The 21,607-nt window shown below is 35.6% G+C and overlaps 1 protein-coding gene across 1 annotated transcript; it reads right to left on the bottom strand.

Moving 5' to 3' along the window:
• Positions 1-14,879: 14,879 nt before the first annotated feature.
• On the bottom strand, positions 14,880-16,559 carry LOC145092053 (mitochondrial import receptor subunit TOM20-like). Its single transcript, XM_079029943.1, has 6 exons — positions 16,380-16,559; positions 15,906-15,984; positions 15,659-15,828; positions 15,477-15,524; positions 15,290-15,403; positions 14,880-15,205 (listed from the first exon to the last, which is right to left on the bottom strand). Exons 1-6 carry the CDS (start codon positions 16,476-16,478, stop codon positions 15,092-15,094), a joined length of 624 nt encoding a protein of 207 aa, XP_078886069.1. The 5' UTR covers positions 16,479-16,559; the 3' UTR covers positions 14,880-15,091.
• Between the last annotated feature and the right edge of the window lie 5,048 nt (positions 16,560-21,607).

Raw genomic sequence — 21,607 nt, 5'->3', positions numbered from 1 at the left:
GCCTCCCTCAGCACCAACCATGCTTGACTAAAACTTAAAATTATGACCCCAAACAAAACCTACCTGATCTACGCCATCCCACTAATAGTAGTAGACAGAAACCATTACTAACTGCAGAAACTGACCACCTCACTTACTAACATCCGAGCGAAAAAAGAAAAAGCGAGAGCTAAACTATCCCACATATTCCGGAGATCTAAACACCTTGCATCTAAACATAGAGATAAAAAATGGAACAACGACAACTAAGATCATCCTACCCCAAAATTAGATAACATGATTTAGATCCTTAAATACACACCTGACTTCTTAACAAGTCGTAGCTAACCAACTGCTTTCACGAGCACAACCATGGGCAATATCAAAACTCGTGACACTCAGGCTCTCACAATAGCTCAAGTACACAACCATCTACCAAAACATCCAAGAGACTTATAACTACTCACATCACTGATCGTATGGCATTCCAACCGTCATACCCCTACACATATGTCAATCTAAACAACTATGGGTTATCATCAACCCTAATACTATCAGCAGTCTCGAGGACTATCAGCAGTCTTGGAGTTACTGATAACTCAGAAAATACTCATAACAATCATCAGTGCCCAAGACTCAACTAGTCTAACATGCACACCACCATGACATAGGTAGTATAGGGATGGATCTCACATGATACCTCATTGTGAAATGCGCACGAGCTGGTTAGGAAGAAACCCCGTTATAAGTTGCCAAAATACCACCATGACTTCCCATCAAGTCAAAACCATATAAGTGCCTAACTCAACCTGATGACCACTGAGACATCAATGACAACAATATACTACTCAAGCACCTTCCAATGCCACACTCTTAGTAAATCAACAAATTGTCGATCTCTTTCACAAAAGTGAAACCCACAATGGATCAAGACATGTCGCAATGCCATTCAGCCATTGGGATGAGAAGCTCACTGATCCTCACCACTTTTTCCATCAACCAACCACAAAGATGAAGACTACCGACCCACATCTAATGAACCTAAAAACACACTGCCATCATCCCACTAACCGGTAGGGACCCAACCAACATCCCACTCGGCACTTTCCAAAATGCAGAAGCCCTACAACTTAGAAACAAGCACTCTTCCATGGTGAAAATGCCACTGACACCATGATAGACAAAACATGACCGCATATACTTAGGAAATTAAATAGACAACCAAACACCTGCTCCAACTTGAAAACCCAACATGACACACTCCCCATGAGAGAACACAAAGCCCCTTAGGGCAAATGTGTTTCTTCTTAAATGTGACCTTACCCATAAGGTGACGTACCAGAAAATTAAACAAAAATACAAACCCTAACCGCTATTGAACACATTCTTCTAACAACTACAAAAAGATCTCATACATCGAGGAAGTTGAACAAATGCTACCAATGATCAAAAGACCCATAAACTTCCAATATTGATGAAGAAATCCAAAATTATCCAGGATTGCTACCAAGATCCTGGTCGAATCAATCCAAATACCAATCCAACTGACGTGTCCTGCCAAAATCAAAATTTTCATAACCACGATATACCAAAAAACTAAGTATCATTGCTCTGATATTCGATCTTCCAATAACTAAGACCATCCATTATCTCAAACTACAAGAAGCAATATTTTCACCACCAAAAATTGAGAGGAAAAATCTATAGGGACCCCGATGCAAACTTTATTGAACTTGACTAATAGTTGACTCATCAGTCGCACCCTTAGATGATACGGCTTGAATCTTTCGAATAACCTCAACTGCTACTGATAAACAAAAAAATCAACGATCAAAAATTGTCGGGAACTAAACCTGATGACCCCACATATACTGAAAAAAATCTCCGTAAAAATACTCTTATCGAACTCAAAAGTTTCCTGATACATCAATGACTGCCCATTCACAGCCATAAATAACCGATCCATACCGCAAGCTAGCCATGACCTATAAATCGGATGCACGATTCGAGTGGTTCAAAGCTCCCCTACCAAGATCCCTGTCAATTTTATGAGGAACTACTAACCACAATAAGTCCTTTCCTAGCAGCTTCCTGCTACGAGGACATCACACACACCTAACGGTAACTTGCTCTGCACCCACGATCCGACAAAACCTTAACTGCTTCGCAACCAAGGAAGACTCTGGTGGATCATAGAGGAACGCAACGAGAAACCTTCTAGCCACGAACACTTCGATGATAGCCCACTACTTTTTCCCTTGCAAAAATAAACCTCGAACTGAAAGTTAGCTCACCTGAACTACAGATTCCTATGACCCATCACGATAAAATTATAAAAATCGACTCGATCTCCAAGCAGAATACCCAGTTCTCCCCCACTTCAGGTTCAAACCATCATCGACTGATGTCTACAACACCCAAGATAAGAACAAATCGATGTCTCTTAGGTTACATCCCATCTTCTTGAATCTGCGATATGTATCCCACTTGTGGCATAACCTTTATCTTAGCCATAAATGTACAAGAACAATTGAGTCTCAAACATACCTTCATTGCGACATAGAAAGGATTTATTACGAACCAAAACTTCACCTTCTTACAGCAGCACCAATGAGGAGATCAACATCTCCTATCTTAACCATCATCTGACCACTCAGCCTCAGGTTGCAATCCTTGAGTTGATCCTCATAGCGACTTCCTTCTTGAGTCCCATGAATCGGTCTGACACTACTTCACTAAAGGACAACAAGGCCTTTTGAATCAACTAACTCACACAGGTCTACAGTAACCAGACCTAAACTGCCACGGACACTAAGGCCTAAGCTATTACCGATCTCATTTTGAACAATCATAGCCAACTGGCTGACAGGGACCGGAACGAATGCAATTATGTTAGTGTTATACCACACTACCTACCCTCCCCTAGCTCCTTGTAAACTTTATTGACCCTCCCCAATAACTGTACAGATCCTAGGCTTTAATTAATATGGTCCCCTACTACCTTCCACACCTATCTATATGTGTCCCGAGAATTGCCTCAAATCCCTAATTCACTAAACTAGACTAATATCAATCACATGTACCTATGCAACCACAAGCACACACTACCTCCAATCCTAGACTCTCTCTCTCTCTCTCTCTCTCTCTCTCTCTCTTTAGGATTCTTCTCATGCATTAGCATGTAATAGAATGCTTTTCTGGGAACCCTACCACAGCCAGGTGTATCATCACTCCCTAAATCTTAGAAAAGCCATAACAAATGTCTAGATTCCCAACTTAGACGTCCTCATACACAAGTGCTCACACCAACACACTCTAGCACTCCCCCAATATCACTAGGAATACTCATCCCCACCTTGTTATCAGCTGCAAAAGAAACTCCTACCAATGTTAACTAATTACCTTACGAATACGATTACATGCAACAAGGATTAAACAGCCCTTCAACTAAAAGATCCTGCACTACAACGGTTGGACTAGGACAAGAGTTGTGTAATAGGCCAAATCAGACATTCTAAAACTATTTACTCCTTATGACATGCAACTTAACGCATTCACTTAATAACTAACCAACATCAATAAAAATTCGACATAACACAAAGCGATCAACATTCGAGTAGAAAAAAACATGCAAAAAGGCATCATAAGGATCAGGCGATTCTAACAAGCAATTTCCTGAGGATCCTTAGCGTACACATTATCCTGCATCTCTAATAAGTTTTATATCACACATAAAAGGAATCTCTCCTAATCAGGAACTCTAGCATGCAACCCTGAGTAGATCCTTAGCCTAACTTATAGCATGTACATCATATTATAACACATATAATAGCAAGTCAAATAAAACATATAAAGTAAGTATGGATATTTTAGGAAATCACTTTTCAAGCTCCGAATGATTGTACACATCGCATCTTCTCCTTTCTTTTCTAGAAATGAACATTTTCCAAAAAAAAGGTTTAGCTAAAATGTCAGCTCCATAGTTTGAGTTGGAATCCCACAAGTGTTTATCCAAATTCCTCAAACCAAGGCTCTGATACCAACTGTAACAACCTAAAAACAAAGGCTAAATTTTTCATTTTTAAAATAATATATAATCCATTTTTAATAAAGTTACATTCAAGATAAATCATTTGTTCATAAATCATTATTAAGAAATCAGAGTTATAATGAAGACAATGTGGAATCTCGAATCATAAAGTTGATGATGTATGTGTATAGTCCTACCTTCGCAATCTGTTAAGTACCTGCAAAATATTTAATCCACAACTGTAAGCACCAAGCTTACTGAGTTCTCTAAAATATCTCATACATTACAACTTATAATAGCAGCCTTGGAACTAATCAACAGTTCTTAGTAACATATATAACACAAAATATAATACCTATGGATTTTTAATAACCCTGAGGACTATCAGTAGTCCCAGTGGGCTAACAGCACACCCTGTGGGTTAACAGCACACCTCACGGGCTATCAGCAACCTTGAGACTATCTGCAGTCCCAGTTCACATACAACAACAATCAACAACTAAAACCTAGTTGTTCAACATATACTACCATACATGCACATATAGTAAAAGAAGTCACCTCGCGAATAGCAACTAAACATCATAGCTCTCACACACTGGGTAGATAGGAGCAACAAGGCACCTAACAATAGTAAAGACATACCCTTTCAACCTACATCCTTAAAACCCTAACTTGATCCAAGAGTTAACTCTAATAAAAAAAAGTCAACCATGGTCAACTTCAACCATCGGTCACATCATGACTGCCCATTTGTCATGTCGTGACCAGATCCGGACAAAACAGTCGAGAATAACACATCTCACGACGTGACATGCTATTGCTCACGTCATGAGATTTTCTCTAACTAAATTTGAGCATTAAGCTCTATATCCCTTAAGCCATTCCTTGAGACTTTCAAAAGGGTCATCCCCAACCCGAAGGACCATAAAAATCGAAGCTTTATAGCCATGCATGTCCAATGCATGACTTGAACACCAACTAGGTCAATAAGAAGATAATGGAATCAAGACTCGTTCTTGGAGTCAAAAACCAACACCAAACTTCATATCTGAACTCATACTAAAGTAAATGCCTTAATGATCCATAAAGTTGTTAACTTTAAGGATCTCATGCATACTACCCAACCCATCCATAAAAAAGAAAGCATAAATCTTAGATCTAGCATGCATTAGAGATAAAGGTATGAGCTTTATAACTTACAAAGGTCCAAAAGCACAACAAGATGATGAGGTAGGAGCTTGATTGCCAAAAGGATGCACCTAAGGAGTCTTATTCTTCTTCAAAGAGCCAAAAATCATAAAATGAGCACCAAAAACCACCATGAAGAACTAGGGTTAGCATTTCTGAGGTTTAAAGAGATGGAGGCTGAGAAATAAACCCTAAAACTGAGTTTAGGGTGCATTAATATGAAACAAACCCTAAAAGATCACAGGTCTCCTCACGTCGTGACCTCATTTGGTTCGTTACGTTGTGACCACCTTATGTTCACGTCGTGACCCATGGATTTTCCCAAAACCATGCTCTTGACTTCTCAATGCCTCACACTGATCCAATCCAGGAAACAGGTGTTATAGGATATATATACACCTCTAAAAAAATGTTCAAGAGCATAAACCTCTAAACAAATATTGAGTTATCCATTTAGAAACATTGTTTTCACTGTTAAATGTGACTCCGGAAAATCATACAATCTAAAATGTACAACTATAGTATGGAATATACCTTATTCCTATCTTATCATATTATGTAATATCTTTACATAAAATATGCCTAACCGCTCATCTACTTTAGTACATCCATTACTACATTGGAAGGACATGTTTTAGATAAAGTAAAAAAAACTATTTTATAAAACGAGATAAATATGGCCACTTTTGTTAAATATCTTGTTTATAATGTTTAATTTAATTAATATCCCTAAATCAAACAACATAGTTCTATTAACTAAACCCCCACGATGAGAACCTAATGGTTGAGCAGTGGAATTCCATACAAGAGGTTTAAGGTTCAAACATTAGCACACTCAATATATTGTTACTGTTTCGCGATTGACATCCTATGTGGATCCTAAGGTAGGTTGATGTGGGTTGTTCAGATGGTACGCTTTACCATTTTTTTACCTTTACATTTTGATATATATATATATATATATATATATATATATATATATATATATATATATATATATATATATATGGATTGACATCTATTGTGCGAGTGTGTGGACATTGTTATTCTATGAGAATGACAAAGAAAATATGTTGTTTGATAATTTAAATACATTCAATCTTACATAACTATTGTCATTATCACGCATTCTCACTAATTAAATCGTCTATAAGGTTATTATAGACTTTTTTTATTATTATCATTATGTCATAATGTTGTTAGAATGTCTATTGAGTCGTATTCTATAAGAATGGAAATAAGTGAAAAACGATGCATGAGAACAAAAATAAATAAAAATTAGTGAAAATGTGTGAAAATGACAATAATTGTGTGATATTGAACGTATTAATCTTAATAAACAACTTATTTTCTTAGTAATTCTCATAGATAGCATTATCCACACGTCCACAAAATAGTTGTTCATTCATATTATAACCTAGCCCGATATATATATATATATATATATATATATATATATATATATATATATATATATATATATATATATATATATATATATATATATATATATATTTCTTGTTTGATTGTTTCCAAAACAATATTTCTAAAAATAATAGTAGAAAAAGAAAATTAAATGTAATCCCATGGTCCAACAACTCCACTACATTTAAAGGTGTACTATCGAGCATAGTACACATATTCTTTCCTCATTCAATATTTTTGAGACTTGAGAATGTAATGGCACTATCGAGCATAGTGCATTGGGTATATGGGATTCGGCAAACCGCAAACATAATCACACATCTGCATCTTTAACCAAATCCTAATATCGTACCTATATCATATTAAACTTTTGTAAGATAATAGATATTACAGTTACTAATTCTTTATTTTTTTCTCCATTTAATATTGTTAGTATTTTTAATACATTTTATAGATTTTATAATGCAATGTTAATGATGTAACCTAATCTATTAAAAGAAATTAAATATTATTTTATTTTTTGTTCATATCCATCTTGCTACTTATATAAAATAATGATACGTGAAATCCATTAATTATCTCTTATCATGTATCTTGATTTTGACACTTGACTTAGTAGGAAAATAATTAGGCTATTAAGATTGGTCATCACTTGACCACTTCAAAAGTGCATCCACGTCATTGCCACATCACTATTATTTCTTTGTCACAACCTTAGGCTACTAGGTATGGGAGGGAAACGTTGTGGAGGAGGTTGAGTTGGCCTCCTTCCACCTCGTTGAGTTGCTTGGAACAATGCCCCGGCCTAATACCTCAGCGCAAGGCAACACACCCTTCTCTCTTTCTTCCTTTGATTTTCTTCTTTCTTGGCCTCACGACGGCTCGGTTCCTAGACTACCACCATCCCCATCTAGTAGTATGCGGATTAAGTTTTTCTTTCGGATGATAATCTTATATATACAAATAGGGTGACTCTTCTCTTTATTATCATGTTATGTAAAATTAGGACAACATACATTACCTTCTTTAGCTTTTCCACGTCCCATGATCGAGTATTTAAATACGTGGCATTCCTCCTTTATGACTCTAAAAGCCCGTTCTACATCCTTCCTTGCCACTTGTTGTGCTGTTTTGATCAATTTTCTTTTTTAATCTTGTGGATATGTATAAGATTTGACAAATAGTGTACTTCAGATATATCCCATCATCGAGATAATAATTATACGTATACTTATTTTTATTCACAATAAAAGGTAACTTGTGTGCTTTGCCTTGCAAAATTTTGTTGAATATTGACAATGCACAAAGAACATTTAATTCGTTATTTAACCCTGACATACCAAAGTATGCATGCCAAAAACATAAATCTTGTTACACAACTTCCACTAGCATTATTGTAGGATATCCATGATCATTGTATATGTATTGACCTTTCCATGCATTCGAACAATTTCCCCACGCCCAATGCATAAAATCAATGCTTCCAATCAAGCACGGCAAACATTGTTTATCGTTATGTGTTGCATATAGTTTGCTCAATATCACTTCCTGTTAAATATGGCAAATATATGTCATCATAAAGCTCTAGCACGTATTCACAAAATAAATATGTATATTCTCATACTATCTCTTGGACTTCTTTACATATCAATTTACTGCGTCCGCCGTGATGTTGTATGCCAAATGTCAAAGTTCTGCCATACACTTCTATATCATAATAAACCCTTGTCTACTTCTAGGATCTCATAATTATCTTTCAAATAGTTAGCTATACACATAAATAAATTTCTACTCAAAGGATCTCATAAGGGTATTGTCACTCTGGCCCAACTATCTTTCGTATATTGGTTTAAATAGTCCGTTGGGATTATTTTTTGCTTTTAAAGGGCTTATACTTGTAAATGACCAGTTAATATGAGACTTTAACCCACAATCGAAGGTAAAAGAACTTTTTGACTTGCCAACTAAGCAGCTTACTCAGCATTGAACTGGAATCGTGTACTCATCCTCCACTTAAGCGTCCAACTAACCTTCATTAATTAGCCATTATGTCTACCAACCCTCCAACAACCCGTAGAGGACAAGGAAGAGTCGGTGGTGGGGGCATAAAGTCTGCTTCACAAATCTTTGGTGCTTAAGGTAGCAGAAATTGATACCTTTTTACCCTAATAAGCCAAACAGGATTCCGACCAACACCCTAAAATCTGTCAATGTCGACTCCACCACCTCCCTCACTTGACTCGATAAATTATGGAGATTTTCTCAACCTCAACAACCTGCATTTGATTTTTTGCGACTGTGGAGACAAGATTGCTGCCAACCAGATCGAGATGCTGACGCTTAAAGATCATGTGGGTAAAGATTTCATTGTGTGCCGTGTTGATCACATCAGTCTGCATCACAAGTTGGAAGATCATGACAGGAAGTTAAAAGCGATTGTTGTGGTGATGGGCGGCGTCATGGTGGCAATGCTTGGGATGATGATGGTTGGGGTCAAAGTCCTTTTGAAGCTTGGATAAGATGTTTTGGGTACATTATGAAGCTAGGATAGTTATGGATTTTCTGTTCTTAGTTTTTTTTTTTTTTTTTTTTTTGTGTTTCATATCTAACGATCATGTTAAAAGACCTGTGTTAATGACAGGCATTTTGTTTGTATGTTAAGTTTTTAAATGGAAAAGGACCTGAGTAGCTCTCAGGCGTTTTGCATCCAAGTACATTTGACCATTTTTAGTTTGGTTGTAAGATCATGCAAGAACAAGGATCATAACATATGTTGGGTTGTTGTACCCCACGTGTGTTGCACGGTGAGGGTATTTTTGTCATTTGATGCTTATAACGGCTATAAATAACCCTGGAAGACCATTTTGTTTTCTCTTTTTCAAAGCAACGGTGATCCTTCATTTTGTTTTCTCTTTTTCAAAGCAAATGTGGATTGAGATTCAAAAATTCGCACATGAAGATTGTGTGTGGGTGTGGAAGTCCAGCAATAATTCGCACATCGAAGACTGTCAATAACCCTGGAAGACCATTTTATGCATGTCCAAACCAGGTAATTGTATTCATATGTTTAGAACCCTAGTTTGACGATCGGTTTTTTAATGTTACCTTAATTTTTGTTTTAGGGACCACGATCAGGTTTCATTTCTTGGGTGGATGAAATAAAATGCAACAATGAAGACATAATTTTAAGTGTACTCTTGAGGTCGAAGAAAAACCTGCAAGCAGAGGTGTTAAAGTTGAAGCTGCTTTTACTTTGTAGTTGGGTGTTTTTTGGGTTTAATCATTTATAAGTTGTAATCAAATGTACTTTAATCAGTTATAAGTTATGTACTTGGATTGGTGAATTAAGAACACTATGTAGTTATGTGATGGTTCATTGATGTGTTGTTGTGTCATTACCCTTAATCTAGTCAAATAAAAGCAACTGTTAATGTTCTTGGGTTGCGTAATGTCATTACGTATAATGTCTTGTGCCAATACCCTTACTTACAAGGACGACATTTTTGTCCATTAAGCACATGAATAGCACATGACAAATAATGGGAATTGACTGCATGCTAGGTGAAAAGTAATAAGAATCTGAAAGTCTTAAACAACCAAAGCATGATAATATGACAAACCATTGTCAACGTAAACATACTAACTTCACACAAACAAGTAAATGTCAAATCAAACAAACAAGTACAACTTAAAACCATTGTCAAACATACCCATAGGAAACCATCAAATTATACCTACTCATTAAGGTCTACCGGGTTTGCACTAGTTTCACCTTTCCCATCCTTGGTCTTAACCTTCTTTGCAGGTTTCTTTTTTATGATCCTCTCAGATTTTTTCCTTTTACCACCAATTTTTGGTCCACTCCTTCCTTCATCACCTGTAGTTGGTCCACTCCTTCCTTCACCACCTCTAGTTGGTACACTACTTCCTTCACCATCTTTACCCTTGTCATTTGTTTTCCTTTTCTTGACCTTTAGTTTCCTGCTCTTTTGCACCCTTGACCTTTCTACATGTGGCCTTTCAACTTTGGGACAAGTAACCTTGTTATGCTCTGATTTTCTACACACACTACACAAGATTATTTTCCCTGCCTTAGACACAGTGTGCCTTGGAAGCTTTTCTGATGCATCTATTCTTCTATTTACCTTTGGTCTAACTGGCATTCTTCTCTTCAATGGTGGTAAGGGTGGTATAAACTCAGTAACTGGCCACATGTTGTTGCCATTCATCCCATGTATTTGGTATTTGTAAATGTTCTTGTAGAAGGTAGCATACAACATTGGATCAACATAAGTGGCTACATCTCTATTCAGATATGATATGGTAGCTACTGAGTGCACACAACCATAACCATTAAGTTGCCATACTCTACAAGTACAAGTCTTCTTGTCAAGGTCAACAACATATGATTCTGCCAGGTTTCTAGTTTCAAATTGGTTAAGACCACTTGGTAAAACCTTCCAATACATATTAAACCTACCTTATTAGTTAGTATGTCACTTATATTAAAAGTGTAAAGATTAGAAAGTACATTTGATCTCTTTTCAATTTATTTAGTAGGAGTGTTATTGATGGGCAGGGTTTGTAATCAGGCCATGAACAACCTTTCATCTTCAAATTGTACAGCATCTCCATAACATATAATCTAATCTCCTCTAACATGGTGATGAATGGCTTTTTCCTTGCATCCCTGATGACACTGTTAAAGCTCTCAGACAATCCATTTTCCACTGCATCACACATCTTTCCTTCTTGAAAGAATGCTCTACTCCAAGATTTTGGGTTTGTTTCCATAAATAGGCTGCAGGATTAAGTACTTGAATCTCCTTCATGGCAGCATTGAATAAAGGCTCAGTGGATGCTTTGCTTGCCTTCCAAAACATGTTCTCATAGTGTACACCACTAAATCTTTTCCTAAATTTGGCTACAATATGCCTTGCACATTGCCTATGTTCAGCAATAGGAAGCACTTCCTTGATAGCCTCTAACAACCCCTACATAATAATAGTCATATTTTAAACATCTTGTAACTTAATTGTGAAATATATAAAAGTTGTAAGTATATGACATACCTTGTGTTGATCCGACATCAATGATATACCAAAACCATCCTCTAGATGAAGGTCATCTTTTAGATTTTCCAAGAACCATTTCCAATTTGCTTTGTTTTCTACACGTGCAACTGCCCATGCAATTGGGAATATGTGATTATTAGCATCCCTTCCTACAGCAACAATTAGCTCTCCTGAACATAAACCCTTTAAGAAACACCCATCCAAATTTATAATTCTTCTGCAACTCCCTCTCCACCCTTGCTTTAGGCCATCAAAACAAATGTAAAACTTGCTAAAATAAGTCTTACCATCTGGCATAGCATTGACATCCATTTTGACTGTTGATCCAGGATTTGATCTTCTTATCTCCTCACCATATGACCATAGCTTTGCATAGTGATCCACTAATGTTCCCTCAATCAACTCAATTGCATACTTCTTAGCTCTTCTACACTGTCCCATACTTACATCTATCCCAAATTTCTCTTTAACCTCGTCCCTAAGGAACCTAACACTAACTTTTTGTTTCTGTAAGAATTGGGTGGTGTAATGGGTACCTATCCAAGCATAGTTGACAACTGAACCTAATTTGAAGTTTCTTGCACATTTATGCTCATTTATGAGACTCTTGATTTGGAAAGATTTTTCTTCACTCATCCAAGATGCCCACAATCTAAACTTGCAAGCACTGGAACAACATTTCACTAAAAGTCTCCTGCTATCATTTTCTTGTAGCATAACTGACAACCATTTGCAACAGCATAGTTACACAGCATGTGTTTCGGTTGTTTAGGATTCACAAATCTCATACCTAATACAGGCTTCTGTTTTTTCCAATGAACATTGTCATTATAAATAGCTTGCTCATTAGATATTACTTCATCATCGACTACATGCTCATATAGCTCTTCATGAGCAGGACTGTCAGGGGTAACTTGGTCCTTTGGGCACAGTTTGCTCAAAAACTCATCATCTTTTGTCTTATTCATAGGAATACATTCATCAGCTTCATTGTCAACTTCCAAGTCAATGCCATCTTCTTCCTTAACTTGCCAATCCTCCCTACTACCTTGTAGATCCTCCATATCACCTTGATCATTCTCAACTTCAATGTTAATGCCATCACCTTCCCCATCTTGCAACTCTTCCCTAGTGCCTTGCAAATCCTCCGTAACACCTTGCCAACTATGACCCAAAAAATCCTTAATTTTCAATTCCATCATCCATATCCATACCACCTTACACTTCTTCACCAACTTCAATTCTATCAGATAATTCATCTAATGAACTGCATATTTCGCCTTGCTCCTCATGGATCCATTGATGTACATTAACACCAAGATGGTCTATGTATACATTAATAACACTACCAGAAGCATATCCTACTTCGATGAAGTCCATATACTCTATATCAGTAGCTATTAACCTCAATCCATCAGGGAACACCACATCGGGCATGCAAAAGTAAACATTGATGCATACCTCATTAGCGAATCTTTGAATGAACCCCACAAACTCGTTCTTGTCCATTCCAGCAAAATCGATATCATCGAACCTTTGTTCTGCACCATCTGAGTAACAAATAGCGGGGTACCTCGTAAAAATTCCAGCAAAATGGAGATCTATCTTCATGTAGACAACCATAGGATTGATTATGTTGGCCGATTTCAGGAAGAGTTTAAGAAACAGATTCGTGTCAATCACGGTTTGAAAAAAGTATACGAATGCAAATGGTAGCATAATAAATGAAAGGGACAGTTGAGAGGGTTTAAACGGATATAAGTTTCATTTAGTGACATAACACGTGGCAATGACCTGACATATTTAATCTACTTGGCATTGAGGTGGAATAAAAAAACGTCATAGTCGGATGGGTGTGACCGGTTGCACCCTTCAAATCTAGAAATGTGACCTTTTAAACCATAAAATGACAAGTATAAGCCCTTTAAAAGCAAAAAAATAATCTCAATGGACCATTTAAACCAATATACGAAAGATAGTTGGGTCATAGTGACAATAACCCATCTTATAATTATCGTACAAAAAATCATCGACAAAATAATCTTGTACAAGATGTTCGTTTGCAACTTCACAATCCTTATTTAGATATCTTTTACTTCTCTTGAGGGCATTGGAACTTTCACCATTGAACATTGTAGTAGTCACTTGAAGGAATGCGTTGGAAAAAAAAAACACCATCTTCATCCGAAGATGATTATGAATTATTTCTATAATTGAATTGTGTGTGTATAAAATATTTAGTAAATAGAGTGAATTTTATGAAAGTGGTATATGGTATTTATAATGCTTGTAAAGATTAAAAAAATATATATATTATTATTTAAACGGTCAAATGACGTTGTCTCCGTCAAGAACATAGTTCGTACTTCGGCCAACCACAATAAAATTGACAGCGTCATCCTTAGGGCGGTGTTTACTCCGATGACACGCATATCACGATTCCGGAAGGCCTTGGAAGTAAAAAATAGAAATCTATTTGATTACTCATCCATTAAACATATAAACGTCATGTTCAAACTTCTAGTGTTTTCTATTAAACAGTACACGTCATGTTCAAACTTCAAGAGTTTTCTATAAGCGTCCAATTATTTTTCCAATATGGATATGTTTTAAATTTTTTTCTTAATGTAAAAAATAGATGTGAAACTTTTGAAAACAACACACCATCTTCCCTTTGAGCGACTTGGTCACAAAGAATCGAAACTTTGCAAGAAAATAATACTATTATTTTATATGTAGTTGCTCAAATGTGGGTACTAAACCTAAAACCCTAAATCGAAACTTTGCAAGAAATTGGTTAAAGCCAACTATGAAGTTGGTTTGAAATATTACTTTTATCTTATCTTATGTTTATCATGGATTTCGAAGTCGAGCCCATAAAATGATAAATTTTGATTCGCTCATATATGATTCTAAATTTCTAATGCAAACAAAGCCTAATAAAAAGTATACAAAAATATCATGTTTTATGTGTATGTACCTAAATTAAAAAGGTGGAATTTAGAGAACTATATAACTTCAACTATAATACAATTAAGCAAGTATAAACTTGTGCACATTCAACTTGCTATCCAATATTATTGCTTAAAGTATTTTTGGGTTTACCAAAATTATTAGCAAGATGTAATAATCTAATTTGTATAGCACTCAAACGAAACAACATCTTCAACTAAGTTAGTAAATTATTCAACTGAAACAAGCCCTTCTATTGCAACTAATACTAATCCACTACACAATTCTCGAACAAGCTATCAGTAATAGAACAAACCACCAAACTGTATCTCAATGGACTAATGATTACACGGAGTTGAAAAGAATTTAACATCGAGCAAAGGATACAACATTTGTGTCTATGGGACCCAAAAAAAAAAAAAAAAAAAAAAAAAAAAAAATCTTATTTTGGCACGTTAGATTTGGCCATTCCAATCAATGTAACAACCCCAACTGCAAGGAATATCCACCCAAATATATCATACTTTAAATCACTGCTCTTCTTCTTTGAGGATTTCTACAACACATAAAAACAATCAAAACATTAGCCAAAAATAAAATAACACTTTGATATTATTTATTTGGGTTAATTTGATACAACCTTTGAATTTGAAAATGTAGTAGTAGTAGTAGTAGATGTAGATCCTCCACCCAAAGACTGTTGAGATTGACCAAATCCTCCTTGTTTGTGGATCTCGTTGTGCAGATCAGATGCCTGGAAACATTATAAAAAATTATTAATGAAACGAAAGAGTATAAAAGAATTCCTAAAATGTATTTAGAAATACCTTAGAAGAGTTTGCCAACGATTGAAGATAATGTTCGTTTCCTGGACACTGAGACAACAAGTGCGAGATCATAAACATTCAAAATTAGATCTAAAAACCAATTGATATTTCTGAGATTAATCGAATATGTTTATGAAAAAAATCAAAGGGAAAGATTAAAAAAAAAAAAAAAAAAAAAAAACCTCGTCTACTGCCTTTTGGAAGAATTCAGCTGCAAGATCGAATTGAATCTGAGCTTCATCATGATCAGGGGTTAGAAATCCTTGAGTGGTGTAAGCGTTTCCTAAGCACCATAGAGCCTCATGTTTTGCAGGATTGATGGATAGAGCTTCATCCAGCTTTGAAACAGCATCTGAATTTGTTTATCAAATTCTTAGTAATTGATAAATTGATTATTGTTGTGTTCATGTGAAATTCTGCATACAGTACCTTTGATCATCTTCTTTGATTCGTTGATGTCTCCAAATTGGGATAATTCCAGTAGCACTCCACCCCATTTTGTCAAATTCTGTTATCATTACAACAAGTCATATTGTTGTTTCTCGGATCTAATATTCCAACAATTGAATTGATTTCATGAATTCGACAATACAAAAACAATCATGTCGTGTTGGGGAATCACTCATCTTATATCTGTAAATTTTGAAGTTCGGATGGCTATGAGCAAAAAGGTAAAAATATCATTTTACTTCCAACATAAGAAGACAAGACAGCTAAAACTTAATTCTTTTTAGCTTTTTTTCCCGTAATTTTAAAAGCAGAGAACAGGGTGTAATCGAGAAACGTACGTATCGACATAAATTATACACATATAAGTAATTAAGCAAACTATAAGATTAATAACAGAAACAACATATCAAATAGAAACAACTGATAAATGAATTTAGAAATGAAGAAACTTACATCGACATCGTTAGGGTTCTTGGCGTATGCAGCTTCTGCGGTGATACGAGCATGTTCAAAGATCATGAGTCGTTCTAAATCATTTTGAGTTGGTTCCATCGTTATGGATGGATCCCTGTTTCGATGATTAAAACTGACTAGGGTTTATGTCTTTATGAAGAAGACGAAACTGTGGAGAAGTAGAGGGTTTTACTTATATGTCTACGTGTGTTGTCTTTCCGTTTCATACGTGATCGGGCCGGCCGTATCCAAGGCCCATCAAAGTTCAAGGTTTATCTTATCCAATAGTTTGAATAACTTTAAAATAAATATTAATATTAGAATAAATAGGAAAAAGCTCCCAGATGGGAATCTAAAACCCGCACCCATTTTGACCGGGAAATTCCCAAGTTGATCGGGAATGGAGAATCCCCGAATAAAAAAAGTGGGGAAGGGGATGGGGATGGGGATACCCCTAATCCCCGACCCTGGACCCGTCCCCGATATATATTAATATATAAAAGTAATACAAAACATATATTTATAGTACAATTTACAATACATAGAATTTTATCCAAGTAACCTAACTCATTAGTAATTTTTGGTTGAAATTATATTTTGTTTTTCTTTTTATATTATTTAAACTCATGTATGATTTTTTTTTTTTTTTTTTTTTGTATTTTGTTCATTTATTTTACCTCAAATATCACTCTGATAATTTTTTCTACTTGATTTCTCATGTATATATTTAAATATGGTAGAAATTTTATTTATATTTTTTATGCAATCTATATATTTTTTATATTTTGTAAAATCTTTAAACTTATGCTGGTAAAATTGAAATTTAAATGTTTTCTTTACATAAATTTTTTCATATTAAATTGGTCAACTCTTTTTGTGGTTATTTTGAATTAATTTTTTTTCACACGTCATTTTATGAATTTTCTATTTTATTAAATTTCACATAATATTTTAATATAATAGTTGCAATAAATATAATAATAAATAGATATCAATTCATTAATGAACTTACCTTTTAATTTTAAAATTTTCAAGTTAAAGCTCATTAGTTTCTTTTGTTTATTTATTTAAACTAGTTTATAACCCGTGGGAATCACGGTTATACAATTAATTAAACTTTTAAAATAAAACTAAAAATTATTAATCAATTATTTTAAATAAATTATTAATTAAGAGATTTTTTTAGTGATATAAATTTTAATCATTGATTTAAATAAATATGTGAAATTATATCACTTTATAATGTGTATTAAGTTTATTTTAATTTTTATTCTAATGTTATTAATTTAATATAATTAGAGTGAGAAATTTAAATTTTGAAATTTGAAATGGAGAATTAATAGGTTTTCAAATGTCATGTATTAATTAGGAAATATAATATGATGACACATAGCAAAATGAGAATAAAATATGCATTAATTAGGAGACTTAATAAGATGACACATGTCAAAAGGAGAATAAAACTATTCTTTTATTAGATAGGGAGATTATTTGTCTAAATTTAATAGATAAAAAACATTTCAATTATAATAATTAATTATTTTTTTCTTATAAATTCAAAGTTCTCAAATATTTTGACATTTATATTTACCTTTTTTTTAATTTAACTCATTTAATACATGAGTCTCACAACTAGTACCTAATTATATATATCAAAATGCTCGGATGTGATAAATTATTAAATTGGTAATTGGATTGCCGGGGTTAATTAACATAGATAAAGTTTCTAATAAACGTAAAAATATTAGATTGTGTTGAGTTAACTTCAAAACTTTTTTATTTAAACTTATAATATATTTAATTAAACTAATTTATATATCGTGGGAACTACGGTTACAAAAATAATTAAATTTTATCGACAATCATAACCAAAACTATTTAAGACGAATTTAAATTTCACCTAAAAATTAGAGATCAAATAAATAATTGTCTAACTTATTATTAACATCAATACTTTTTAAAAAATAAAAAAATGATGAGAAAATGACAATTGTCCTTTTTTTATAGAGCATTTGAAAAAAAAAAAAAACATAAATTATGAGAAAATGATAAGTGACACTAATAACTGTTCTTTTATTAATATAGAAATATATGACTATAAATTTATATAATTAAATAGCATGGAGATTTATTTAATAGAGTAAATTATAGTTTCGGTCACTATGGTTTACACCAATTTATATTTTTAATCAAACTTTTTAATTTTTGACAATGATTGTAACGTCCCAAAATTTATAACCAAAAATTTCATTTTTGTATTAATAAAACTATCAACCAAACATGTTTATAAATAAATAATAAGTGAAATCAGAGTATGTCAACATTCATCCAAAAATAAATCATAGTCAAATAAAGCGGAAATCATGGTGTGTGTGTGTGTGAGAGAGAGATGCGATCATCCAGATCTCTTCCCTTTCGAGCAGAAAATACCTAAAACATAAACTAAAAACCGTAAAAACAAAGCTTAGTGAGTTCCCTAAAATACCGCATACCATACATATACGTCAGCTCAAGGCTATAACGAGTCTATTTTACCCATGAGTCTATTTCACCTCTGAGTCTATTTCAACTCATATGTCAGATTAAGGCTGTACCGAGTCTATTTCACTCTCAGGTCTATTTCACCCCCGAGTCATTTCAACTCAATCTGTAGCACCTGGTTTCTGGTATGTAAATCTTAATTGAGTATTTTCCTTTTTAAGCCTTGGACTCGGCGAGTCATAGGTCCGACTCGCCGAGTAGGGACGAGACCCCGGGACGCGTTTAAGTTGGCGACTCGGCGAGTCCATATACTGGACTCGACGAGTCACCGCTGTTGGATGAAACCCTAAGTTTTTGGGGTTTGCACCCTATTTAACCCCCCTTTCCGCCCCTGGTCAGCCCCCATTCACCCCCTAGAGCTCCCAACCCTCGTTTAAGATTGTTCTTTGAAGAGTTGAAGCTTTTGTTGTGTGTTCTTGAAGGTTTTGAAGAAGAAGGGAAGTAGATCCAGAAGAAGGGAAGCCATCCAAGCACCATTGTGTTCTCTCAGCAGTTTCTTTGAGGTATATCCCATTTTCCCCATGTTTCTATGCTTAAGGCTTCATTTAAGACATTCTTGGCTCATTTCCAACCTTGTAGGTGCATGATAATTCGAAATAAGTTGATTGGTCTCTAGATCCAAGCATAGTTGAGCTCCAGGAGCTCAGATCCACTACCTTTATGAGCCCATATTGCATATAAACCTTGGATCTACTCTTTTGGTGCATATTGAACCCTAAAAATCTCATACATGGATATTTACACGTAAAGTTGGAAACTTTACGTGTTATTCATGCTCTAGGAGCCCAGATCTACGAATGACATGGATTGGATTCGAGCAAAATCGCATTTTTAGCTCTTGCATGGAGCAGACTCGGCGAGCCGCTCATCTGACTCGGCGAGTCCAGTCGCGAGTCTCCGGGTTTGTCTCCTTTTTGCTATGTCGAGTCGCGTGGTGAGTCCAAGAGGGACTCGGTGAGTTGGAAGCTAAAACTCACCCATAGTGGAACTCGGCGAGTCAATGCCCAGACTCGGTGAGTTCAAGGCAATCTCCTTAGATCAAGATCAGACTCGGCGAGTTGTTCGTACAACTCGGCGAGTCACAGTATAACTTGTTCTTCGGATGAAGATGAACTCGGCGAGTTGTTCATACAACTCGGCGAGTAGGATGAAGGACTTGAACATCAGTTTGGAAGGAGAACTCGTCGAGTCGATGCCTAACTCGACGAGTAGAAACATAATTCAGGATAGTCATTTGGACATGGACTCGGCGAGTTGGCGAGCCAACTCGGCGAGTCGGGTCAACTGGAAGTTGACTCTGACTTTGACTTAGAGAATGATCATGGGTAAAATGGCCATTTTGCCCAAGGGTCAGTTAGCAGTTTTTGACTAAGTGTTTGGTGGGAATGCAGCCGGAGGATTTTCGGAACAGCAGCAGCAGCTGTCAGACTATTCCCACGAAGATCAGCAGCTACTCCGAGGTGAGTTACCTTCCAGTAGCGGTGGGTCTAAGGCCACAATGTCGGCCCACCAGTAAGAGACGTATGATAGATGATTATCTTTGTGATATCATCTAGGTTTGCTACTACCTGATATGTTATATGCTAGCATGATATGTTATATGTGATAGTAGTAGAGTTCGGTTGTTAGGACCGAAGGGTAGTCAGACACCCCAGATACGTCTGACAGTATGTTATGATATGTTTGCATGCTGTCTTGTTATGTTATATGCGATAAAGGTAGTAGGAGGGGACCAGTCCCCAAGTTCGGTTGTAAGGACCGACGGGTAGGTCAGCACCCCATAATGGCTTGACATGGGTAGGTCAGCACCCCAGAATGGCTTGACACGGGTAGGACGGCACCCCAGAATGGCCGCACGGGTAGTCGGCACCCCAGAATGGCCGTACCGGGTAGTCAGGCACCCCAGAATAGCCTGGCAGTATGTATGTTATGTGTTGTATGGTATGTGGTATGATGGGGGAACTCACTAAGCTTTGTGCTTACAGTTTACAGTTTTGGTTTCAGGTACCTCTTCATCGAAGGGGAAGGAGCTGGCTCGGTAGCGGCACATCATGCATACACATTGGTTTCCGCATTTACTAGATGCCCTTGGGATTTATACTCTGATGTTTTGATTGGTTGTATGACTTGTCTTTTGAACATGGTTTATGATGTGATGTAGTTTGGTCAAACAATATTTTATCTATTAACATTTTCTAAAAGTAATGTTTTTAAAAACGAAATTTTTGTCCTGCATTTTTGGGATGTTACAAGTTGGTATCAGAGCCCTGGTTTGAGGGATTCGGACACACCTTCGGGGGTGCTCGAACTCAAATCGAAGGATTAAAAGATTTTGGAAAGAGAAAATGTTTTCAAAAAGGGTTTTAAGAAAGAATAATGTGTGTGATGTGCGCAACCGGCCAAGCTCGAGTAAGTATTCCCCAATGTACCCATACAAGTTATTTATGTTTATCAGTTTCCGTAGAATAGCATGCTAGAATAGGACTAAGGATCTAGGAGTGATGCCTTATGTGCCTGCTTTATGTGCTTCTGTATATGAAAGAGCTGCATGCTAGAGCTAAGTAGACAGCAGTTGGGTAGCCTGTTTAGGTTATTCCTGATAGTACGAGTTTAGCATTGTATGCTAGTTCAGTTCTCTCTTCGAGGACAGAGTTGCTTGAGGTCGTTTTCTTACGTCCAAATGTTGC

Source organism: Lactuca serriola, chromosome 3, assembly GCF_051521515.1.
Source record: "Lactuca serriola cultivar US96UC23 chromosome 3, Lser_US96UC23_V15, whole genome shotgun sequence".
Lineage (NCBI taxonomy): Eukaryota > Viridiplantae > Streptophyta > Magnoliopsida > Asterales > Asteraceae > Lactuca > Lactuca serriola.
This window is presented reverse-complemented; position numbering and strand designations above follow the sequence as displayed.

Excerpts from the sequence above, each read along its gene's own strand:
- LOC145092053 (XM_079029943.1), bottom strand. The coding sequence starts at position 16,478 with ATGGAACCAACTCAAAATGATTTAGAACGACTCATGATCTTTGAACAT. Across the intron at positions 15,985-16,379 it reads AGAACCCTAACGATGTCGAT|AATTTGACAAAATGGGGTGG; the intron begins GTAAGTTTCTTC and ends TAATGATAACAG. Across the intron at positions 15,206-15,289 it reads CTACATTTTCAAATTCAAAG|AAATCCTCAAAGAAGAAGAG; the intron begins GTTGTATCAAAT and ends TATGTGTTGTAG.